The sequence below is a fragment of the Euprymna scolopes genome, chromosome 40, assembly GCF_053919585.1.
Source record: "Euprymna scolopes isolate OS-2025 chromosome 40, ASM5391958v1, whole genome shotgun sequence".
NCBI classification, from domain to species: domain Eukaryota; kingdom Metazoa; phylum Mollusca; class Cephalopoda; order Sepiida; family Sepiolidae; genus Euprymna; species Euprymna scolopes.
The window spans coordinates 26,819,053-26,846,393 of record NC_136521.1 but is presented as its reverse complement, the minus strand read 5'-3'; the positions used below and the strand labels follow the sequence as shown (position 1 = coordinate 26,846,393).

At 35.5% G+C, this 27,341-nt stretch overlaps 1 protein-coding gene across 5 annotated transcripts in view; it reads right to left on the bottom strand.

Moving 5' to 3' along the window:
* The window catches only part of LOC145265452 (uncharacterized), a 95,625-nt gene that overhangs the window by 3,105 nt on the left and 65,179 nt on the right, over positions 1–27,341 (bottom strand). For all 5 annotated transcript variants that reach the window (XM_080121310.1, XM_080121307.1, XM_080121311.1 and 2 more), the window contains exons 4-6: positions 20,425–20,557; positions 6,853–6,953; positions 483–662 (exon numbers count right to left, since the gene is read on the bottom strand). In XM_080121310.1, the coding sequence (XP_079977436.1) occupies positions 483–662; positions 6,853–6,953; positions 20,425–20,557 (414 nt within the window). The remainder of the gene's footprint in view (positions 1–482; positions 663–6,852; positions 6,954–20,424; positions 20,558–27,341) is intronic.

Below are 27,341 nucleotides of genomic sequence, written 5' to 3'. Positions count from 1 at the left end.
ATTTCAATTTCTTCTTAAAACACCTTAAACTTAAGCCTCAAATTTTAGACATTTTTCTGAATAAAAATCATGATTTTGATTAAAATTAAAATAAGGATTCAAAACATAAAATCTTAATTTTAATAAATGTTAACTGAACATAAGAGTATTGCAAAAATTATCTTTGTTACCCCCTTTGCTATGAAATAAATTAAACTAAATATAGCCCACATTATAACATCTGATGCAAAACAATAGTGCTTCAAAAGTCATAACGATCGGTTAATTAGATTAGGAGTGAACCCTGAACATGCATATAAACATATACACATGCATAAGTTTATATATAAATTGTTTGAAAATCTCAATCGGAAAGCTAGAAAGATAAAATAAAAAAATAAATCTGGATATCATTTTTTTAATTTACTAACAAATCACCATTTATCAAGGCCCGTAGGTGACTCGAGGATAACGAATACAATTGAAAATAAATAAATACTTACAATGAGCTGTACTCCAAAATGAGCATTTGGTCCTCTCGTTGAATCTTTAGCTGGTCGCAGGTTGCCATCAGGCAAAACACCAATGTACTGATTTGGTTCGCTTATAGACTGGAATAAAGCCCATTCTCCGGCCTGAGACACATGCAGTTTTGTCTCTACTCCATGTTTGCTGTAAGGAGGCTATCAAACCAATAATGAAAAAAGGAAAAAAAAAATGACCCTTACAGAAAACCAATAGTTACTATGGGAAAATAATGTGATAAATTCTGTCCAAAAACGAGTTTTCTTTTTCGGGGGTTTTTTTTTTTTGTTTTTTTTTAACTTTTGGAGTCACAACTTATGAAGGCCAAGAGCCACTTGAGAATAAAGAAATGATTGCCAACTGAAGATGAGGTGTATTAACATTGATCACTGGTATGATCTGTGTTTGAACTACTGATGGGGTGATCTACAACAACAAAATTTGTTGAAATTGGATTTAAAGACGACTATGTTATAATCAGCAGGGAAACAGTCCTGTGCTAATGTCTCACTAGATTGTGAAGTCGATTTTGTCTCAAGGCAGGAATGAGTGCTCTGTGCAGCTCCTCTTCAGATGTGGCAACAGTACTCCATCTTTGGACGTATCTCACTCTTATACATGTAGAGGATTGCACATGGAGTCAGATCACTTCTAGAGCTGTAGAATCATCCAACCATTTTACTAGCAACCTTAGCAACCTTAGCAACCTACTGGATATATGTCTTCCATTTTAGATCTGATATTTAGTTTGTATTTTCAGATCTCTTCTTTTAAGAAACATTTTTTGGTACTCCTGCATAATTTGACCCGAATTCTTGTGATTTCCCGTCAACCCTGGATCGGGTGAGACCGGCAATCATCGGTGACAGCCGAATGGCGTAACAGATGCAGACTAAGGAAAAAAGCAAAACAAACCGAAAAAAAAAAATACAAATTATCAAAAAATAACAAAAAACCTACCTTGAAAAAAGAAAATATGTTTATTTAATTTATTTAAGTATTTTTTTTTTTTTTGCAAAATATTTATCAACAGCAAGTTATTTAAATATTGTTATCTTCAAAAAAAGGTTGTTTACTCGTATAAATGTTAGGTGTAAGTACAATTTTTTGTTTTTCTTTAACCATATTTTTTTTTCTTGTTTTTTATTTTATTTTCAAAACTTTTTGTTCAGTCAGGTTGTTTTTTGTTTGTTTTTTAGGTGACCCCCTCACCTAGAATCACACAGAAATAGAAAAGCATGTTTTTTTTTTTGGGGGGGGGGGTTCGAGAAATAGTGATTTTATTTTTTTTACGGTTGTTAATTGCTGGCGGAAGAACTTTCTGAGATGAGGATATTTCCTTAGGAATCTTTTATTTCGGTCGACTGTTGATCGGCTATATCGACAGCATAGAGGGAGGTGATGGATTAGAGGAAATAGGAGGAAGCTCCCCAACTGGGTAGCTTTCAGAAATGTGATTTATGATGGAAACAAAAGGATCGTTTCCAAATTTTTTTCTTCACATAAATTCAAGCAAATATGTACCCAGAAGCTCCCGTCTGGTCCCGCATTCTTGCTTGTTACGCTGTTTTGCTTCCTTCCACATCCTCTTGACATGGTTCGTTGTTTTTTCTAGCATGCACAGATTTATTTTCTTGCCTGTCATTTTTGTTTGTCGAGTCTGAAAATATAGTTGTTTGTCTGCTTTTTTTGGGTTCAGTCGATTTCTTCCAATTCGAATGTCATCTGCTTTCATTTACAACTCGCTTTTTCATTGGCTAATCAAACTCCCAGAAATTGAAGTACAAAAAAAAATTCAAAATAAATAAATCATTAAAAATAACTAATCATAAATTACAAAATTACTAAAAACATTAAAAAAAAAAAAAACTTTTTAAAGTCGAATTAACGTTTCAACATTTGAACAACGCTCGGCTGACCGATGTTTGCCGGTCTCGCCCGATCCAGGCTTGACGGGAAATCACGAGAATTCGGGTCAAATTATGCAAGAGTACCCATTTTTTAAATCGCTCCACCCAAGCCATGAAGCCACTTGATGTAAGAAGCTAATAAGAACAAAAGATGATTACCGATATAAGAGGAAGTGCCTATTGAACTTAGCTTTGAAAAGACCAAGTCTGTAGATTAGGGGGAAAACAGTGAGTAGGAAGAGAGTTCTACAATCTTGCAGTCCTTGGAAAGAAGCTACTTGTATAGGAAGCTGTATTACGATGAGGCATTAAAAGAACGAATTCATGAAGACCATTAGACTAACGAGTCAAATAAGCAGGGAATAGATCAGACAATTCTGAAGAACACTTGCTGTAATAGTATTTATAGAAAAAAGACTGAGACTAGCAATATTATGGTGTGAGAAAGAGTTTGCAGTGAGGAAGAAAGGGTGGAATCAATCAATCAATCAAATTACAGATACGTTTCTGCATGGTATGTAGAAGACTAGAATATATAAATCCTAATCCCGTTACAAAAGAAAAATAATGAAACGAATTAAATGAAGGAAACAAAGACTCAATTGCTGGAATAGATAAACGTGTCGTTTATTTACTGTTGAAAGAATGAATGTTTCAGATATAACACGTGTTCATGTCCGCACAGATGTAACCATCGTTTGTTGCGGGATTGGTAGTATAAAAGGAAAAAGGAAATGTGTGTTCATCTCACGTTCGGGTCACTATCATTTGTTCGCGCGTGGGAAAAGAAGTGAGTAATGTATTGGAACAAGAAATGGCCGTTCGGCACGTAGAAAGAGAAAGAGAGAGAGTGAGAATGTCAATCCAGTTCTGTCTGTTAGCTCGTGCCCCATACATAGTAGCAGGGAACATGATGCGCGTGGGCGCCCCAACAGGGGGGGGGGCGAATGGTCCGACGACTGCTCAGCTCGAGGGCTAAGTCGAAAAGGGCTGGAAACAGCTTGTCTCTTGCTTTTATAATTATTTCCGGTGGTCTTTTGTGCATGTGTGGATTTCCTTTGAAAGGGGAAGTGTATGTGCATACGTTAGCATGTGTGTGTATACACGTGATGGTGAGTGTATGTACGCGAACGTGAATATATGTACGTGTGTGGACGTGGGCGCGTATGTTTGTGTGAGCGTATGTATATGGCAAGTAATATAGCTTGAAATGTGAATGTGTGTTTTTGTATGAGACTAGAAAAGGCTCGTGCAGGTATCAAGAACGCTCAAATGGAACAGAGATTCACGAGCGTAAATATGACACTTATTTCAATATAAGTTTTCTCACAACAAATGTGGTCTACTTCAAATATCGTAACAATTAATTCAATGAAAATTTATAGTTTTGAACAAATCTTTTTCTTCTTATGCTTCCATTGTTGTTGTTTTTCCATCACAAAATTTGTGCAACAGAAGCTCCAATATTGCAGAACAGTTTGGATCGTAACATGAAGCTTCCCAACCCATTGCTTCAGCTCTGGGGTCCACAGGAGCACTTTTCTAACAGGTTCATTGTGTCAAGATACATATCTAGCCAACGTGAAAAGTCAATGTTGAACAACTGTAGATATGTGGGGAAGGTATTTGCTGGTCCTGCCATGATATGCTGCACGATAATGCACCACACACTAAGTTCAGACTAGGGACCTGTATGAGAAAAGAGAGGACGGACGAGAAATACAAAGGCGGGAAGATATGACAATGATGTAGAATAAAAAAAAGATGAAGAAGCAAGAAGAGATGGAGATGGAAAAGAAAGTGCATATGTTATGCTGGAACAAAGATTGAATACATTTAATTGCAAATACCACATTTGCCCTGCTTGAACATTTGACATTAACTGAAACAGGAAGTTTCTAGGGAATATCAAATTCACATGCGGTCCCTAGCTGCATGTATATCTTGGTCAAAGGAGATGACATAATGCCTGGTGTTCCCATTTGGTATTGACCAGTATCAACATCACTGAGCTATCAAGAGCCAGTGAGATAAGTGACGGTTTACTTATTAAGTTAAAAACTTGGTGAAATTCTATGGATTGTAAAGGCTTGAGAGTGAATGTCAGCAAAAGTGTTGATCAGTTGTTGTAATGTTGGAAATTCTCCAGAAAGAGAAAAATTTGTGTTAAGGCAATTTTCTGTGGTACATTGTATTGAGTACACAAGAAGGGCAATAGAATTACAGGTAGATTGAGACAACCAGTTTGTGTACAAGAAATATAAAACAACAGGGGGTGAATGCAAACTCAGATATGGAGAAAATGTGTGTGGATGGCAAAATTATTGAAGTTGTTTAGAAATTTTGTTACATGGGTGATATCATTGGAGCACAGAGTGTAGCAGGGGCTAGTGTGAAAGCTAGAATTAAGAATGGATTAAGTAAGTTTGGGGAACTTTTACCATTACTAACAAGCAGGATATTAGTAGTGTCGAACAAGTGGAGGCATGTGTATGTAGTGTGATGATGTATGGAAGTGAAACTTGGGCTGAGGATATGCGTTGCATGGAGAGAAATTATATGGGAATGATATGTCGGATGTGTAACGTGAGTCTTAAAAACAGGCTTAGATCTGATGACCTCATAGTGTTATGTTGTTGATTCTGGGCAACGCCAGAAAATAAAGTAATTGATTATTATTCTGATTATGTTTTGTAAGTCTAAATGGAATGTCACCTAAAAGAGGTATTTAGAATGGAATAAACAATAATTTAGGCATGTTAACTTCATAGAATGGAATTTTATTCTGACAATTACATTTCCACTTGGAAGCGGAATTTGGAATCGAGAGGTTAGTTTGGAATGTGGGAATAACAATAAAAGAATTATGTGAAAACCATAACGTCATAAATTAGAAAGATAGTTTTAGATATAGACGTGGTATTTTAATTAGTTGGGTTGAACAGTCAATTATTGGCTTTTGGCAGGGCCGGACATGGAATGAGGTAATCTGCAGAGTTGTGGAGGGTGGGTGTCAAGAGTAAGCAACGGCGAAATTGCAACTCTGACAGAATAATTGGAGAATAAATGATTATGAAATCACCAACTTTGTCCGGCATTGTTAAGAAGAAGAAGAATAGATGACACAACGACAAAAGGTAAGTTGTTGTTGTATATGTAACCCCCCCCTCCACACACACAAGGACACAAACGAGACATTATATACACTGTAGAATATTTTATATATACACGGTTTACATCCCCCATATTATACATCTTCCAATGTGTTACGAGGGAGCATTTCTATAAAATAATAATAAAAAATCAATAAAACCGTTTAAAATATGTGCTATCGTATTCTAGGCACCCCTAATGATCAAACCTCAAAAGTTTTAATTCACGAGATAGTTTAAAGGCCAGAGTATAGTTAGAAAGAGTAGAAGGTTTTAGAAGTATCTGGAAAATCCCAGAGGGTTCGGCAATAATCTAGAATGGGTTAAGATGTCATATAAATAAAAGTGGAGAGGGAAACAAACCAGTAATCAACTTGGTCCGTCAAGATAACTCTGGTCTATGATTCACAGATACGTCCAGCCGAAAGAATAAAAAAATAAAAAAAAATTTTTTTTACATCCCTCCAACCCACGGAAAGTTGCAGAAAAAGCCCTCGGGACTAGTGGTAAATACAATTTTGAAATAATCTCATTTACCAAACTTTTAAAAGAAAAAAAAAAAAAAAGAAATTTGTATAATCATTGAATTTCGTTGTTAATAGCGTGAATAATCACTAGAAGACTGTCCTGCCTCGAGTTTCAAAAAGCCGTAGTTTAATTTGTGATAGATAGTAGTAATCCAAAATAACTGTATTCTTGTTAACTGAGCTTTTTTTTTCGTTTGTTTTTATTGTTGTAAATATTTGTGAATCACCTTATTTGTTTATTTTGTTATTGTTGAAAATAAAGAAAATATCATTTTCCGAAAACCATATTTCATATCGTCCATATTTTTAATTGTTACACAATTTAAACGTAACAAATGCAACAAGAGGAAGATTAAATCTGGACAGTATAGGAAGATACATGCAGAGCAGGAGGCTTTGATAGTATGGTTACAATAAAAAAAATGGATGAGAGTTCTTGGGTTAGTAGATGAACAATTGAGATAGCTAGATCAGCACACAGAGGAAAACATGGAAAGAAGTGATAAGAATGGACAAGAGTGAAAGAGGGATAAATAAAGACCTGACCAGAGATGGATTAGTTTGGAACTCAATTTCTAAAAGTCATTCAATACATGCCAGCATGTAAAACGACGACGACGACGACAACGACGATGATGACCAAACAAATGAACCTTAATCTGTACACATCCATTCCAAAGCAACGTAAATCCTGGATAAAAAGTACGTTTTCTATTCATACAATGGCAAAGATTGATAAATAAACGTAGTTTAACTTACCACATGAACAACCTGAGTGTAGCCATCAACAATCGTCAAATAATTGTTGTTATTATGAAGTCGAATTCTGTTCTCACCTTCATTAATTACAGTCCATGAAGCTAAAATAAATAAAATGAATAACATAACGAATAATTTAAGATCCTGTTTGCTCAGAATATTTTTGAGTCATCTTACCTTAACGATACCAATCATACTCTCCTCCGAGAGAATACACTTCTGGAAACCACAAATATAATTCCACCTTACCCATTTTTAGAAACTAGATTTAGTCTCTTTATTGGCTAGTTTTCAAGTCTCTCAATTTTTACATGGCTTTCACAATTTTAATGTGGTTCTTGTCAGATGCAACGGCATAATCATGGTTAGACTCTCAGACAGCTGGTCATCTTTTCATGGCTTTGGTGACCACAGCTAAACATTCTCAAATATTGTCAACAACATTTACTTTATATGTTACTTATGCATCTCTCTCTCTCTCTCTCTCTCTCTCTCTCTCTCTCTCTGTTTGTTTATCCTGACAATACATGTTCTTAGCATGATCTTTTAACACAGCCTTTTGTAAGTAACTATATCTACTCCTCTTTTTATGTACCTCTTATGCTTCTCTTTGACACACTGTTTCTATTAGAAATATATATATATATATATATATAAAATTGTTACGTTTCCAACCCGTTTCCCTGACCAGGAAGAACAACACGCATCACTTCTAGATCTGTTTTTGACCACAGTTCCCGATGATTGCATAATGAAGGCCCACAGCCCACTCGGGAACGCTGATCATGCAGTGATAATGGTTGAAATCGCCCTAAACTCTAGAGCCAAAACTGAAGAGCAAGTGCTCAAAACAATGAGATATTATAAAAAGGCTGACTGGGAAGACATCAGGGAACTGATCAGAGATGCCCCATGGGGAAATATTTTTTCTCTCCCTGCTGAACAGTGTACAAACGAGACCACTGACTGGTTCAAAACTGCAATCGAAGCGCATGTTCCCATGCGGAAATTTTATAGTAAGCCCCACTCTCCCCAATGGTTTACTTCGACTTGCGCAACTGCCATTGCTCAAAAGCAGCATGCATACCACAGATTTAACTGACATGTCCAGTTCAAACAGACTGAAGTATATAGAAGCTAGAAATAACATTAAGAAAGAAATAGCGACAGCTAAGAAAGAACTTACGGAAACCACTAAAAAGCGCATTGAAGCACAAAAACTAGGAACTCGTGCCTTCTGGAAAATCTACAACAGTGTAGTAAATAATGGGCAATCAACAATTTCCCCACTAACCAACAATCACGAGGTTGTCTCCTCAGCAACCGAGAAGGCTAACATGCTTGCCAGTCGGTTTGCCTCAAACTCCACACTGGACACTTCCAACCACCCCTTACCTGACTTTCCTATGCGGACAGACGCCACGCTAGACGATTTGAAAATCACCCCTGCTCAGTTGCATGCCATCATAAAAAACCTTGACACTTCAAAAGCATGTGGATCCGATCTCATCCCAGCTGTGCTATTAAAAAAGTGCTCAGCCGAAGTAGCTCCAGTTCTCTCCAAACTCTACAACAAATACCTTAATGAAGTTTGTTTTCCGAGCTGTTGGAAAACTGCTTCTGTTGTACCAGTATTCAAGAATTCTGGCGAAAGGACTGACCCATCAAATTATCGCCCCATTAGCCTCCTCCCACTTTTTGCCAAAATATTTGAGACCTTAATTAACCATGCTCTAGTCCATCACCTTACAGATGCTAAACTTCTAACTGACCAACAATATGGATTTAGACAAGCCCGTTCCACAGCAAACATCCTAACTGTAATCTCTGAATGTATATACCATTCACTGGACAAAGCGAGGGAGTGCAGAGTGGTAGCTCTAGATATATCTAAGGCTTTTGACAGGGTATGGCATGAGGGTCTCCTCAGGAAAATTAGATCATACGGTATCACTGGTAGAATACTTAACATAATTAAATCCTTCTTAGATAAGAGAAAAATCCAGGTTGTCCTCGATGGTCATACATCTAAACAATATGATATAAATGCGGGAGTGCCCCAGGGGTCTATCCTTGGACCTCTATTGTTCCTGATATTCATAAATGACCTCCCCGACAAAATTGCCTCTGAGATGGGTATATATGCTGATGACACTACACTCTATGGCAGGCACGACAGGAAGACGAATGAACATATTTCTAAAGAAATGGCAGAAACACTAGAGGAAAACCTCCAATCTGTAGTGGAATGGGGACAAAAATGGTTGGTCACGTTCAATGCCGCCAAGACTAAACTAGTTTCATTCAATAATTACAAGAAACCCTCTATACCACCTATAGCAATGGCCAACGACTCTTTATCTGAGAGTATATCTTTCAAACTCCTTGGCCTAACGTTCACAGGAAACATGAGTTGGAACAATTACATTGAAGGCATTGCCAGGGCTGCTGGAAGAAAGGTGGGCTCTCTCTACCGTGCTAGACAACTACTAACACCCGAAAGTATCCTGTACCTCTACAAGGCCACCATTCGCCCATGTATAGAGTATTGCTGTCACATTTTAGCTGGTGCATCTGCTACTAGTCTCTCACTCCTTGACAAGGTTCAAAAGAGTCGCAAACCTGATAGGCCCTGAACTGGCATCTAAGCTTCAGCCTCTGTCCCATCGACGAAATGTTGCATTCCTCTGCCTGTTCTACAAGTATTTTAGTGGTGAATGCTCTGACGAGCTGCAATCACTTGTGCCCCCACGATGTGAGCATCCTCGACAAACACGACAGGCTGCTAAATCCCACCCCGACACTATAGATATCCCTAGATGTAAAAGATCTTTCTACTCCAATAGTTTCTTCCCCAGAACCGCTAGACTTTGGAATTCCATTCCAGGTCCCTGCTTCCCCAACAGTACTGACGTGCAGAAGTTCAAGTGTAACCTGAACCGACATCTTGCTGCCCAAATCCTTACATAGTACCCCAGTAGTTGTTGCCCCTGATAGTAGCCCCCTACACCAAAGTGGCAATTTATTTCAGCTGCTTTGAAAACTTTCCAACCGGACTATATACATAATTAAATTGGATTTAATTTTGGACTCCATTCTCTCTAAAGAACTATTTTCGCCTTTTGGATTACCTTGAAAGAACTTTCATGTAAGCTGAAAGATCATGCGCGGTTCGTTTTTATATCTTTTTGCATATCCAACATTTTTTCACTTGTTTTTCTTGGCAATTTATGACAACAATAAATTGCGGTTTCACTTAATGCAATAACCGGCAAATTCTAGCATTGCTACAAATATAATTTGCTGATTTCTTTCTGTCCTCTGATGACAAGAATATATAGCATTTCCTCTGATGACAAGAATATATAGCATTTCCTCTGATGTTGAGCATGAAAAAGCCGTAATTTTTAAAAGATTTTACCCTTATTATGACCCCTTAACTTTTATTGTTTTGGGCTTAAAGCAAGTTATTAAGTTAGATCCATGTCCAAGGAACGTATATCTAAAATTTCAAGTGTTTAGACCCAAAATTGTCGGAGGAGTTTGGTAGAGTTCTCAAAGGTCAAATCGTTGAAGTTTGACCCTTAACAGCCAAATTTCTGACCGAACACGGATTATAAAGATCTTCCCTAATCTCAGTACACTGTATATCAAATTTTGAGTCTGTAAAATGAAAATTGACAGTTATTGCGTACACACACACAGACAAACAGACACACAGACACGTTCACATTTATAGATGCAACAAAAATATATACGTACTAGCATTTCAGCCCGGCGTTGCCCGGGTGTTTGGAGGTGTATGCTGAGCAAAAAAGAAATACATTGTTTTAACTTTGACCCCTATTATGACCCCTTAAAATTTATTGTTTTGGGCTCAAATCAAGTTATTAAGTTAGATTCATGTCCAAAGAACCTATATCTAAAATTTTGAGTGTTTAGACCCCAAATTGTCAGAGGAGTCTGGTAGAGTTCTCAAAGGTCAAATCGTTGAACTCTGGCCCCTTACCAGCCAAATTGCAGGACGAAAACCGATCACATATATTTTCCCAAATCTCAGTAACCTGTATATCAAATTTTGAGTCTGTAGTCTGAAAATTAACAGAGTTATTGCGAAGGAAAATGTACACAGACACACAGACAAACAGACAGACAGACACGTTCACTTTTATAGATATACTAGCATGGGTGCCTGGCGTTGCCCGGGTATTTGGAGATGCATGTTGAGCAAAAAAAAAAAAAAAGTGGTCAATTTTTTTAAAATTTGACCCCTATGATGACCCCTTAAAATGTCGGAGGAGTTTGGTAGAGTTCTCAAAAGTTAAATCGTTGACCTTTGACCCCTTAATCACCAAATTTTTGGCCGAAAACCGATCACATAGATTTTCCAAAATCTCAGTACCCTGTATATCAAATTTCGAGTCTGTAGTCTTAAAATTGACAGAGTTATTGTGTATGGAAATGTACTCAGACACACACACACATACACACACACACACTTTCACTTTTATATATATATATATATATATATATATATATATATATATATATATATATATAGTTTTGTCAGCCAAAAAAACGGCTGTGTAGCCGAAACAATAATGTAACTTAACAGAAAGATACGGTAATAAAAAATAAAACATATATATATATATATGTATATATATATATATAAAAATGGTAATTATTAAAAACCTGAAGAGAGTGCTCAATACTATTGCAGAGCACTATGTATCTATGTGTTTTATTTTTTTATTACCGCTTTATCTGTTTATTTACACATGTTTCGTTTGCTGAACCATATCTACGATCCAGCAACCTCGTCAGACCTTACAGAAATGGTTATTATTATTTGGAAGAACGATTTTTAGAGGAAGTATGAGGGAAAAAAGGGGGGAAATAATAAGAGGAGGATTTGCGTACATGTCATACGTGTTTGACATGTTAAGGGTTCATTTCAGATTGTTCGCAGCAGCCACGATGCGTCTTCTTGAAGTAGGTTTAGTTACATCGAACTTAAGTCCATTTATTCATTTGAATTCATTGACTATGAACATATATATATATATATATATATATATATATATATATATATATAGAGAGAGAGAGAGAGAGAGAGAGAGAGAGAGAAATAAAAAGGAACAAACCGTATTATGTGTTCATCAACATTTCGTCTTTATTTCGAGACTTTCTCAAACACATAATACGGTTTGTTCCTTTTTATTTCTCTATTTTGTCGGAATACTATTTCCATTATTTTCATCATATATATATATATATATATATATATATATATATATATATATATATATATATATGTATATGTATGTATATATATATATATTCAGCATGTTAAAAATATACCATTTGTTGTAAAAATCTAATTGATAAACATCTGAAGAAGTTAGTGAGGACAGGATATTTTTACGCAAACATAAATCATAAAATTGCCACTCATTAATGAAACAGCTGTAATGGAAAAATCCAGGAAATAAACGAAGGTTATAAAAAAGAAAACGTGAGTTTTTGAATTTTTAACAAAACTTTGCACTATATATATATATATATATATATATATATATACATATATATATATATATATATATATATATATATATATATATATATATATATATATATATATATATATATATATATTAGTGATGGAACAGTTTCAATATTTTCCCCAATTCTGATACAATTATTTACCAATTCCAATTCTTATTCTTTATAAATCTCTAAATATTAAACTATGTAGGGGTTATTTTCTCCCAATTATCCCAAAACACATGTTTAATGTGTCGATATTTTCTCAAACATAAAAATACACTTGTGAGGGATAATCTGGTTGTTTAAAATCAATAAATATTTATTATTTTATTTTTTCTACCAACAGTGGAAGATGTTGCTATAAACGACATCAAATAAAGAATACAATTAAAATAATCGTTTTTTGGCATCAGAAAATATGCACAAAATTTTTCCAAATCCCATACCGATTCTGATATTCCCAAAAGTTCCAATTTTCCCAATTCCCAATTCAAATTCTAACTAATCGTCTCAACACTAATATATATATATATATATATATATATATATATATATTTTTTTTTTTTTTTTTTTTTTGAAGCGAAATGTTTGAATTTCATATCAAAGATTTTTATTATTCTAAGCAAAACAAAGAATACTTTATAAATTTTATCTCCTTATCCTATAGGGTTTCCATGTCTACCATCTCATCAGAGGAGAGAAAATATTAGCAAATATTTATAAAGGTATGTACCCTATTTGCTAAAGTCAGTGAGACATGGAAAATCAAAGTAAAAAATAATTGATTAATCAGAAATCATAGATAGCAAGGGAAATCTTATAATCACAGGTTTCCATACCAGCTGATTGTTAAATAACTTTATTCTGAAGAAATATATATATATATATATATATATATATATATACACACTCCTATAAATTCGATTTTCTTTTGTGTGTATTGATATTCCTATTAAAAACCCTCTTTTCTATTTATTTAAAAAGAAAATACAATGTTCTTATATATGGGTCGATGAATTGCATTTATCTGCAAAAGATCTAGCTAATTTGCATATTTTTTTAAACATTCATTTTAATTAATTCCCTATTAGTTTTTTCGGTTTACTTATGGGATTATCATCTTTAGTTAACTATTACGTGTAATTATATTCATGCAGATATTCTACTTGATTTATACCCCGGAACTAAAATTTGACAGCGACTTTTTGATATGTCACCGTTTCCGGAGAGCTCTAAAAAAGAGAACAAAAAATCTGTGGCGCAAAATTTGAGGTGTTTCTCTTCCTCTTTCTTTCCACTGGACTTCATGAGGTAAGACGTGCTTTTCACTGCTGCGGCCTTTTTTCGCATGCACCCGAACCAAAGACATTATGATAATTTCTTCTAAACGAAACAAAAAAAAATATACTTTATTTATCTCTTTGCTCCACTTTTTACACGAAATGCATTCACATAGAAAAACATTAATTTCTATTTTTTCTTCTAATTATTTTACACTCAACAGGAACATTTACCCAGTCCATAAGGATTTCTTTGTTTTCAATGGACACAAACATATGAGTGTAACGGAACACCGAGAAATGTTAAATAAATTTACACTTCCTTTAATATACCAAGTCTGAATATTTATTTTTATTAATTTTTCTAAAAAATTATTTTAAGTGAGTTGTCCATCATTTTGTTTGGCGACCAGCTCGCTTCACTGGTGACCCCTTTTCTTCAGACTTTGGTAGAACACGCGAGGAGCTGAACATTTCTAATTTGGCAGTTTAAAGACCTCCAAACCACTTAACAGTTTCTCTCGGCATAGGCCAGGGCAGCTTTGGAGGAATACCACTCATACGGACCTATACGGGGCTTTTCTTCTTCAAGTTTAAACCTTCACCTATTCACGTTATCTTGTACCCGACGACAACTATGGACAGCGATACCTTATCGCCGACAACAACAATACAGGCTGTTCTCAAAATTCCGCCTTTCTGGACACACGACCCGACATTGTGGTTCGCCCACGTGGAAGCACAGTTTTTTACTCAGCGAATTCACAGTGAATTGACTAAGCTGAACCACGTGGTGGCCGCACTCACGCAGGAGATGATGGCTGAAGTCTGCAACTTGATAATGACACCCCCGGGATCTATTTCTTATAACACATTTAAGTCAGAGTTAATCAGAAGATCGACTGACTCCCAACAAAAGCGTCTCGAGCAACTGCTGATCGAGGAGGAACTCGGTGACCGAAAACCATCCCAACTACTGCGTCGGATGAAGCAATTAATGGGCGAAAACGTTCTACAGCCGGACATCCTCAAACAATTATTTGTTAGCAGTCTGCCGTCCAATATTCAGATGATACTAGCGTCCACTAAAGACACCACCTTGGTCGAGGAATTGGCGGAGTTGGCAGACAAGATCATGGAAGTAACGGTCTCTGTAGGCCCGGTGCACGCACATGCCTCAAAGGATTCCTTTCCCGAAACCTCAGGAACCTCCACAGATATCCGTGAAGAACTGGAGAGACATGCCCAGCTAATTCAAAACTTAAGTGACTAGATTCGTGATATGGAGCTCAGACCAAGCAGATATCCACGTGCGAGCGGACAGGACCGTTCTCGGCGACAAAGTAACGGTCGAAATGGTGACAGGCTGTGTCGATTCCACGGCAATTATGGTGAAAAGGCTTTCCGATGCCACAAGCCTTGCTCTTTCGTGAAGAACGATAAACAAGCGGGAAACGGCCAGGCCAGGCAGTAGGGACGACCGATACTCCTGGCAGAAACCACATTTGTCACACCTTTTACGTCACAGACAAGAACACTGGTACACGATTCCTCGTTGATACCAGTGCAGAAGTCAGCATAATCCCCAAGGAACTGGTGAAAGAGAAACGACCCCAGTTGACTTTCTGTCTACAAGCCATGAATCACTCATCTATTCCGACCTTTGGAGAGAAATCGTTAACGTTAAACCTGGGACTCCGACGCACCTTCCAATGGATTTTTACTATCGCAAAACTGCCCATTCCAATTTTGGAAGCGGATTTCTTGCATCATTTTGGCATACTTGTGGATGTCAAACACGGCAAATTAATCGACAATAGCACTGAACTTACCATGCAAGGGAAGATTAATAGAACGATGGAGATAAGCCCGGTCATATTAAAGGATGCTACGGACTCATACATAGACCTCTTAAAAGGTTTTCCTGATATAACTTGTCCTGTTTTTAGCAACGACAAGGTTACACACAACATTACCCACCACATCCAGACCAGAGGACCTCCTGTGAGTGCGTGCCCTCGCAGACTCAAACCTGATCGTCTGAAAATTGCCAAGCAAGAATTTCAACACATGTTGGACTTGGGCATTATTCGAGCCTCCGACAGTAATTGGTCGTCGCCACTCCACATGGTGCCTAAAAAGTCAGCAGGCGACTGGCGCCCTTGCGGGGATTATCAAGCACTTAATAGTTGCACGCCTCCAGATAATTACCCCATTCCTCACCTCCAGGATTTTTCAAACTCTCTCCATGGTAAATCGATATTCTCCAAGATCGATCTCGTCCGTTCATACAATCAGATTCCTGCGGACCCTGAAGATATCCCCAAAACTGCTATAACTACCCCATTCGAACTCTTCGAGTTTCTACAAATGCCCTTTGGGCTGAGAAATGCTGCCCAGTCTTTCCAGCGATTTATAGACGTAGTCTTATGTGGATTACCGTTCGCTTATGCATACATTGATGATCTACTCGTAGCGAGTTCATCCGAGAGCGAACACGTGAAACATCTACAGCAATTGTTCCGCAGATTGTTGGAATACGGTGTTATCATCAACTCTGGCAAGTGTGAGTTTGGAGTCTCTTCACTTTCCTTCCTGGGTCATTTAATTGATTCGGAGGGTATCCGCCCTCTCCCGGAAAAAGTCCAATCCATTGTTGATTATCCGCCTCCCACTTCCCTTCATAAACTTCAGGAATTCCTTGGGTTGATAAATTTTTATAGGCGTTTCGTTCCTCACTGTGCTGAAATTGCACAGCCTTTAACGGATGTACTCAGGAACAGAAAGAAAAAAAATGAGACAATCACTTTGAATGGACCGGAATTACACTCCTTCAACAAAGTAAAAGGAGTGTTAACAGCTGCCACCATGTTGGTTTTTCCCCACCCACACGCACCTCTAGCCCTGTCAGTAGACGCATCTGATGTGGGTATTGGAGGGGTATTACAGCAATTCGTAGACAACACGTGGCAGCCACTATCTTTTTTCTCCAGATGATTTCAGAATGCTGAGACCAAATATAGTACCTTTGGCAGAGAGCTTTTAGCTGCTTACTGTGCGGTCAAGCATTTTCACTAAATGCCAGACTTCACGCTTTTTACGGACCATAAACCGCTATCGCACGCCTTACTTGCCAAACCCAGCAAGCATTCACCCAGAGAAACTCGTCATTTAGACTACATTTCTCAGTTCACTTCGGACATCAAAGGCACCGAGAACGTTGTCGCTGACACACTATTGCGCATGCACATTGATGCCATTCAGCCTACCGATAGTATCGATCTTAAACAGATCGCCGCCGACCAAAGGAATGATGAGGAGTTTAATAACTTGCTACTTTCTGACAAACTATCATTAAACAGGTTCCCATACCCTTTTCTAGCGAAGTGATTTGGTGTGATATCTCAACCAGACATGAGCACCCGTATGTTCCTCTCAAACATAGACGAGCCGTTTTCTCTCAGCTGTACAACCTATCGCATCCTGGCATCCGCTCTACACAGAAGTTGGTGACGTCTCGTTTTATATGGACAGCCATCAATCAAGATATACGCAAATGGACCAGGAGTTGCATCCCTTGCCAAAAATCTAAAATTCATAGGTACATTAAAAGCCCGCTTTCAGCACGTTCATATAGACTTAGTGAGCCCACTCCCACCCTCCAGAGACTGTACACATCTGTTGACTTGCATTGACAGGTTTTCGAGATGGTCTGAAGCGATACCCATTAAAGATACTTCTGCCGAAACTGTAGCCCAAGCACTTATCACACACTAGATAGCTTGTTACGGGGTGCCTAACACCATTACAACCGACAGAGGTAGACAATTCGACTCTTACCTCTTTTCAGAACTGTCTCACCTGCTCGGATGTAAACACATTCGCACTACATCATACCATCCGGCAGCAAACGGCATGATCGAGCACTTTCACAGGCAATTGAAAGCATCCTTCAAAGCATACTCTGACCCTAACAGATGGATGGAATACCTTCCTTTCGTTCTCCTAGGTATTAGGTCCACCATCAAATCAGACATCAATCTGGCCCCGGCTGAAATGGTCTACGGAGCCTACCTGACCTTACCTGGACAGATGGTTGCACCCCCCCAACGCATGCCAGACCCAGCGAGTTACACCTCCCATGTAAAAGAATATATGGCATTACCTCTCAACATCGCGCCATGTTCCCAAGGACATAAACTCATGGACCCACATGTTCGTCCGGAATAGTGGCGTGACTACCATCACCGTACTCCGGCCCTTACAAGGTACTGAAGAGATACACAAAGTTCTTCATAATCAAGATTAACGGCAGATGTGACTCAGTCAGTGTTGATCGCCTAAAGAAAGCGATTTTTGACGATGATGTCGCACACATGCAGAAACCAAAGACTACGGTCTTTTTCGACATAACTCCTCAAGCACGACCATTTCTTCCAGATCGGGTAGATGCATCCAGCACCCACACCAATTCGCTGTTTATACTCAGTGACATTATGTTCTCCTTATCGACATACTGTTTAGTAGGGGGGTAATGTAGTGCCTACCCCAGAACTAAAATTTGACAGCAACTTTTTGATATGTCATCGTTTCCGGAGAGCTTTAAAAAAGAGAACAAAAAATCTGTGGCGCAAAATTTGAGGTGTTTCTCTTCCTCTTTCTTTCCACTGGACTTCATGAGGTAAGACGTGCTTTTTACCGCTGCGGCCTTTTTTTGCACGCGCCCGAACCAAAGACATTATAAAGAGATAAAGAAAGTATTTTTTTTTGTTTCGTTTAGAAGAAATCTTCTAAACGAAACACAAAAAAAATACTTTATTTATCTCTTTGCTCCACTTTTTACACGAAATGCATTCACAAAGAAAAACATTAATTTCTCTTTTCTCTTCTAATTATTTTACACTCAAAAGGAACATTTACCCAGTCCATAAGGATTTCTTTGTTTTCAATGGACACAAACATATGAGTGTAACGGAACGCTGAGAAATGTTAAATAAATTTACACTTCCTTTAATGTACCAAGTCTGAATATTTATTTTTATTAATTTTTCTAAAAAATTATTTTAAGTGAGTTGTTCGTCATTTTGTCTGGCGACCAGCTCGCTTCACTTGCATAATATTTGTGTAAAAAGCTTACAGTGAATATAAAATTGTTTCCATATATATTTATGTATACGTATATATTTTTGTTGCATCTATAAAAGTGAACATGTATGTGTGTCTGTGTGTGTACATTTTCCTACGCAATAACTCTGTCAATTTTAAGTTTACAGACTCGAAATTTGATATACAGATTAGGGAGAATCTAGGTGATCTGCTTTCGGCCAGAAATTCGGCTGTTCAGTTGTCAAAGGTTAACGATTTGATCTTTGAGAACTCTACCAAACTCCTCCGACAATTTGTGGTTTAAACACTTGAAATTTTTGATATAGGTTCCTTGGACATGGATCTAAGTTAATAACTTGCTTTGAGCCCAAAACAATAAATGTTAAGGGGTCATAATAAGGGTCAAAGTTAAAAAAAAAAGTTGACCCCTGCGGTCTCTACCAAATTACTCAGACAATTTCTAGTCTAAATTTTTGAAATTTTACATAAAGGGTATTCAGAGATAGGGCAAGCTTTTTGATCGGTTTGGACTGAAAATTTTTAGTTACCAATAGATAAATGTACGTATGTATGTATGTATGTTTGCATGTCTGCCCAACACTTTCGACAGACGCGGCGGATTTTCTCAAGATCAGTATCGTTTTGAAGTTCAACCTTTCAGACGACGAATATCGAAAAATTTGGCTAAAAACATTAATATCTTCACCTTAAACTGGGCACTTTTGTACAGGGACGGGGGTTAGCTTTTTTTAGTCGATATTTTTGAAAGTCATCCTCTCCTTTCGATTGTCTAGCCTGAATTTAAAAAAAAATGTAACTTCCGATTTGGCGGTGGTTGTAACAGAATAGGCGTCAGTTCTTTCCCGTTATTTTCCTCCTTTGCAGTACAGGTTCGAGCCTGCCTTCCTACTACTACTTTTTTTTTTTTTGCTCAACATACACATCCAAACACCGGGCAACGCCGGGCTGAAATGCTAGTATATATATATATATATATATATATATATATATATATATATATATATATATATATATATATATATATATATATATATTTGGATCCAACTTCCTGCAGTTGGTTTAAACAAAATGTAAGCTCCATTCACAAGCTGTTTACACTAACCCTACCCTAACCCTCCTTTGATGAAGAGATTAAACAGCTTGAGAATGGAGCTTACATTTTGTTTGAACCAACTGCAGGAAGTTGGATCCAAACGTCAGTCCAGCAACTGAGTTGGTCTGCATACTTGTTTGCTTAGTTTCCAGGGTATAGGTTGTGAATTCGATAAGTTTTAAGGACTGTTTTAAATTATTATAATTTTGTTTTTATTATTTACTGTTGTTGTGTTTAGGTTTCTAATTTATCAATAGCTGTCAAATAGTCTTTCATACATAGTCAAACATCAACAAAACTATTTAGCTCTTATAGTAATTAAAAATGTCTTAAAAAGTGTGCCAGGTTTTGAGCAAAATTGGTTTGGAAGAAATTTTGCAAAGTTTAAATTTTAATTACGGTTAAAATAAATGAAATATTTTCAAAATATTTTCTTTGTTAAGGATTTGACAATGGTTGCCGTTAATTACATTGGAATTAGACCCGAGATGAGGATGAAACCAACTGACATTGAATACTTACCATTGTAGGCACCATAACCTACGCTTCCTCTGGCATCTATGATCAAGTTACCATCTGCTGCTTGCAGTATTTGTAGTGTACAACCAGTCATCTTAGAAACCAATTGTACAACATTGCCAGTGTGGAAAAGATTCTGAAAGAAAACGACACAATTTGATTTTATGTATTTTTATCAAGTTATCACAAGAATATCTGCTCCAAAACAAATAAAATTAATTAGTTTTACATCATTTTTATATCCTCTTATGAAGATTAAAATCGATGATACTAAACCTTATGTTTAAAATCCTTATACCACTTTTGATCAAAATTCATTACATGATTTAAATTCTATAAAATATTGCAAATTTAAGAATTAAAAATTCAAATTTAAGGATCAAAAATTCAAATTTAAAGATCAAAATATTGAAATTCTTGTTTAACTAATGGCTGGCTCAAATTTAACACAAATCTGAAACATTGTAAGATTGTGTTGATATTATGAAACAACTGATGATGCCTAACATACAATATAAAAATTTCACAAAAACTGGAGTCATCTAAGTTTTTATGAAGAACTTCCTCTTTTATCTTTTCTGATACAACTAAATTAAAGTAAATATAGCTCACATTACCCCCTCTTACACTTAGTAACTGTGTTCTAACATCCTGTGAATCCTGTCCATAAAAATATGTATACTTATTTAACTTAAAATAGAAATAAAAATGATCTCATTAACAAAACAAAATACTCAACGCAAAAACAAGTTATTTATTGCAAATCTTAGTATCATGGTATGCAAACAATTGTTTACCAATAGAAAACTCGACCCTTTTATATCAGAACCGATTTTTCACACAATTTAAATTTTGTATTTTTTTGTATTGTTTTACTAACTTTATGAACACCAACTGAATGTATTGGCTTTTTCACCTTTACTTTTGAAAGTGTTACATCCTGCAAATGGTTGTGATTTTTTAACATCGGGCAAAAGAAATCCGATGGAGCCGATGATTACCCTATGCTGGTTGACTGACTGTGACTCTGGGCTCGACTGACTGGTTTTGGCGCGTTTGCCCCCTTTTTATAGTGGACAGACCGGCTCCAGCGAAGGCTGTTAGGGAAAATATTTTTATATTCTCTTTCCTTGCAATGTGATTGGCTGAAAATACAACATCCCTATGCTTCCAACCTCGTCAGCAAAAACAAGTTCTAGCTTTTACGATCACGAAAAATTGTGTCGGTGTATACACCAACTGTACGCGCCACTGAATGTTCAACAATATATTCGCTGCCCCTGCTAATTTTGTTGCTTTCTCGCAAAGAAAGCTTCACAAATTGAAATGAGATCTCGTATGCACTTCGTAACAGGACTGAAAAGACAACTCACAAAAAATGCTAAAGTGGCTCCACCAAAATTTTCCAGTATGAATGTGTAAAGTGATTAACAACAAATGACCAGAAAATAATTTTATTTAAAAAATATTTAGTTTTCTCCCTTACAACTAAAATTTTATTCTTTTTCAGTATTAGTTTTAAAAAAGTTGCAAACAAATAAAAATATAAAAACTAAAATGACTTCATTGTACCCCAGGCAGCATTGGGTAGGTTCAACTAATATGTATATATATATATATATATATATATATATATATACTTTGGGGATTAGAACGAGTCAAAAGAGCAGAGTATATTTTAATGTATTAGTGCATTCAATAATACAATTAAAATAGGCTTTTACTAAATACCAAGCCTAAGAGCCGTTAAAAAAAAAATGAAATTCCATAAGACCCCCACCCCCAGAATGAATAGCCACGTGAGCCCACCAGAACCATTTCCGTTCGACCAACCCGAGTTATGGGAAAAATGGATACGATGGTGCAACCGTTACCGAACAGTGTCCAGCCTTGACGAAAAACCAAGTTCTTGTTATATTGTATGAGCAATAAAGCTGAAGATATTTTCGCCCCATTCAAACTTGCACCCGAGGAAGCCCAGAACTTCAATATAGTGGTAGCAAAGTTCAATGACCATTTCAAAGGCAAAATGAATGGGCCAGATTCAACCGAAGGTGTCAAGAGGAAGGTGAGTCCATTGATTCATTCATCACTAAGCTCCACACTAAAAACTGCAATTTCCGAGACCTGCACGAGGAATTAATTCGTGACAGAATTGTAGTTGGGTGCACAGATCCTAAGCTATCAGTAATTCTGCAAATGATCCCAGACCTCACCTTGGATGGGGTCATCAGACGTGCACGACAGAGTAAAACAATAAAATCACAACAGCATCTCCTGCGGTCTCCAGAACACATCATTGGTGAAGATCCGGCTGACAATAATATTGCAGTCCACTACGTTAGTGACAACAGAATTTGAAGACAAGGTCAGGGTAAACACATGACAACACCCAGGTGACAATTGCACTATGAGAATCGACAAAAAAATGAGCGCATGCAGCAGCATAGACCAGAGGCTGAGTGCCACCGCTGTGGTAGCAAAACCTAACGCACGTGTCCTGCCATTTCAGCCGCCTGCCACAATTGTGGTAGGATTGGCCACTATGCTCAGTGCTGAGCACACGAAGGCTGCATGAAATTAAACCTAGCTCGGATGATTGTGAAAGTGATCAGAATGCATACCTTGGTGTTCTGACGATATCAGAGATCAGCATGAGTAAACCTTGGCGAACCAATATCACCATCGATGGAGTGCCACTGAAATTCAAGCTGGAGCAGATGTGACCGCGATTCCAGAGCACATATACAAGTTAAGGAGAGACCTACCAGATCTCTCAGATACCCACAAAATTCTTCATGGTCCAAGACGTATTCCACTTAAAGTGACTGGAGTGGTCACTGCAACTGTCTCGCATGAAGAGCTTTCAATAGAACAGTGGATATTCATTATCCCCAATCTCGTGGAGCCGTTGTTAGGAAGGCCAGCCATTGAAGCACTTAAGCTCGTAACTTTCCACCCAAATTTGCATACCATCAGCAGCCAGAAACGCACACTACAAAAAATTCAGGTTGCTGGCATTATACTGAATTCCGAAAAAAAAATTCCAAAAAATGCGAAATATCCTAGTCATCAGTAAAATTTCTTGGACATATACTCAGTGCTGACAGCCTGCGACCTGATCCGGAAAGGCTCACTGGTGTCTCCACATTCCAACACCAATAAACATGACGGAAACCCGCCGGTTTCTAGGAATGGTGAATCAATTAGAAAAATTCATTCCAAACCTAGCAGACATGACTAAACCATTAAGGGATTTATTGAATCAGAAATACGTGTTTGTTTAGGACAATGCACAACAGGATGCATTCATTGTGTTTAGCACCTGTGCTATGCCTGTACAACCCATCAAATGAGACTGTGGTTTCTAGTGACGCTTCATCTAATGGGCTGGGAGCAGTATTATAACAATGACAGGATGACACGAAATTACACCCCATCGCCTATGCTTCACGAGCCATCTCAGAAACTGAAACTCGTTATGCTCAAATAGAAAAGGGGGCTCTAGCAATAACATGGTCTTGTGAACGCTTTTCAAACTATCTTGTTGGACTACACTTCACAGTGGGGACAGATCAAAAACCACTGGTGCCACTACTAGGTACCAAGGACCTCAGTGAACTTCCAGAAAGGATACAGAGGTTTCGAATACGTTTAATAAGGTATGCATACACAATTCGCTATGGCCCTGGTAAGCAACTATATACAGGTGATGCTCTGTCATGAGCGGTATCCGGCAAGGTTTATTGATAATGTTTATTGATAATGTTTATTGATCATGATTGTTTATTGATCAGGTTTATTGATCATGTTTATTGATCATGTTTGTTTATTGATAATGTTTATTGATCATGTTTGCTTATTGATCATATTTGTTTATCATGTTTGTTTGTTGATCATGCTTGTTTATTGATCATGTTTATTGTCATGTTTGTTTATTGATCAAGTTTATTGATCATGTTCGTTTATTGATCATGTTTATTGATCATGTTTATTGATCATGTTTATCGATCATGTTTGTATATTGATCATGTTTATTGATCATGTTTGTTTATTGATCATGTTTATTGATCATGTTCGTTTATTGATTATGTTTATTGATAATGTTTGTATATTGATCATGTTTATTGATGATGTTTGTATATTGATCATGTTTATTGATGATGTTTGTTTGTTGATCATGTTTGTTTATTGATCATGTTTATTGATGATGTTTGTTTATTGATCATGTTTGTTTATTGATCATGTTTATTGATCATGTTTGTTTATTGATCATGTTTGTTTATTGATCATGTTTATCGATCATGTTTGTATATTGATCATGTTTATTGATCATGTTTGTTTATTGATCATGTTTATTGATCATGTTCGTTTATTGATCATGTTTATTGATAATGTTTGTTTATTAATCATGTTTATCGATCATGTTTGTATATTGATCATGTTTATTGATGATGTTTGTTTGTTGATCATGTTTGTTTATTGATCATGTTTATTGATGATGTTTGTTTATTGATCATGTTTGTTTATTGATCATGTTTATTGATCATGTTTGTTTATTGATCATGTTTGTTTATTGATCATGTTTGTTGATCATGTTTGGTTATTGATCATGTTTATTGATCATGTTTATTCATCATGTTTATTCATCATGTTTGTTTATTGATTATATTTATTGATCATATGTGCTTATTGATAATGTTTATTGATAATGTTTGTTTATTGATCATGTTTATTAATAATGTTTGTTTATTGATCATGTTTATTGATCATGTTTATTGATCATGTTTGTTTATTGATAATGTTTGTTTATTGATAATGTTTATTGATAATGTTTATTTATTGATCATGTTTATTGATAATGTTTGTTTATTGATAATGTTTATTCATCATATTTGTTTATTGATCATGTTTATTGATCATGTTTATTGATAATGTTTGTTTATTGATCATGTTTATTGATCATGTTTATTGATCATGTTTATTGATAATGTTTGTTTATTGATAATGTTTGTTTATTGATAATGTTTGTTTATTGATAATGTTTATTTATTGATCATGTTTATTGATAATGTTTGTTTATTGATAATGTTTATTCATCATATTTGTTTATTGATCATGTTTATTGATCATGTTTATTGATCATATTTGTTTATTGATCATGTTTATTGATCATGTTTGTTTATTGATCATGTTTATTGATCATGTTTGTTTATTGATCATGTTTATTGATCATGTTTGTTTATTGATCATGTTTATCGATCATGTTTGTATATTGATCATGTTTATTGATCATGTTTGTTTATTGATCATGTTTATTGATCATGTTTGTTTAGTGATCATGTTTGTTTATTGATCATGTTTGTTGATCATGTTTGGTTATTGATCATGTTTATTGATCATGTTTATTCATCATGTTTATTCATCATGTTTGTTTATTGATTATATTTATTGATCATATGTGCTTATTGATAATGTTTATTGATAATGTTTGTTTATTGATCATGTTTACTGATAATGTTTGTTTATTGATCATGTTTATTGATCATGTTTGTTTATTGATCATGTTTATTGATCATGTTTGTTTATTGATCATGTTGTTTATTGATCATGTTTGTTGATCATGTTTGGTTATTGATCATGTTTATTGATCATGTTTATTCATCATGTTTATTCATCATGTTTATTGATCATGTTTATTCATCATGTTTATTCATCATGTTTGTTTATTGATTATATTTATTGATCATATGTGCTTATTGATAATGTTTATTGATAATGTTTGTTTATTGATCATGTTTATTGATCATGTTTATTGATCATGTTTATTGATCATGTTTATTGATCATGTTTGTTTATTGATAATGTTTGTTTATTGATAATGTTTATTGATAATGTTTATTTATTGATCATGTTTATTGATAATGTTTGTTTATTGATAATGTTTATTCATCATATTTGTTTATTGATCATATTTGTTTATTGATCATGTTTATTGATCATGTTTATTGATCATGTTTATTGATAATGTTTGTTTATTGATAATGTTTGTTTATTGATAATGTTTGTTTATTGATAATGTTTATTTATTGATCATGTTTATTGATAATGTTTGTTTATTGATAATGTTTATTCATCATATTTGTTTATTGATCATGTTTATTGATCATGTTTATTGATCATATTTGTTTATTGATCATGTTTATTGATCATGTTTATTGATCATGTTTGTTTATTGATCATGTTTATTGATCATGTTTGTTTATTGATCATGTTTATTGATCATGTTTGTTTATTGATCATGTTTATCGATCATGTTTGTATATTGATCATGTTTATTGATCATGTTTGTTTATTGATCATGTTTGTTTATTGATCATGTTTATTGATCATGTTTGTTTAGTGATCATGTTTGTTTATTGATCATGTTTGTTGATCATGTTTGGTTATTGATCATGTTTATTGATCATGTTTATTCATCATGTTTATTCATCATGTTTGTTTATTGATTATATTTATTGATCATATGTGCTTATTGATAATGTTTATTGATAATGTTTGTTTATTGATCATGTTTACTGATAATGTTTGTTTATTGATCATGTTTATTGATCATGTTTGTTTATTGATCATGTTTATTGATCATGTTTGTTTATTGATCATGTTTATTGATCATGTTTATTGATCATGTTTATTGATCATGTTTATTGATCATGTTTATTTATCATGTTTATTCATCATGTTTGTTTATTGATTATATTTATTGATCATATGTGCTTATTGATAATGTTTATTGATAATGTTTGTTTATTGATCATGTTTATTAATAATGTTTGTTTATTGATCATGTTTATTGATCATGTTTATTGATCATGTTTGTTTATTGATAATGTTTATTCATCATATTTGTTTATTGATCA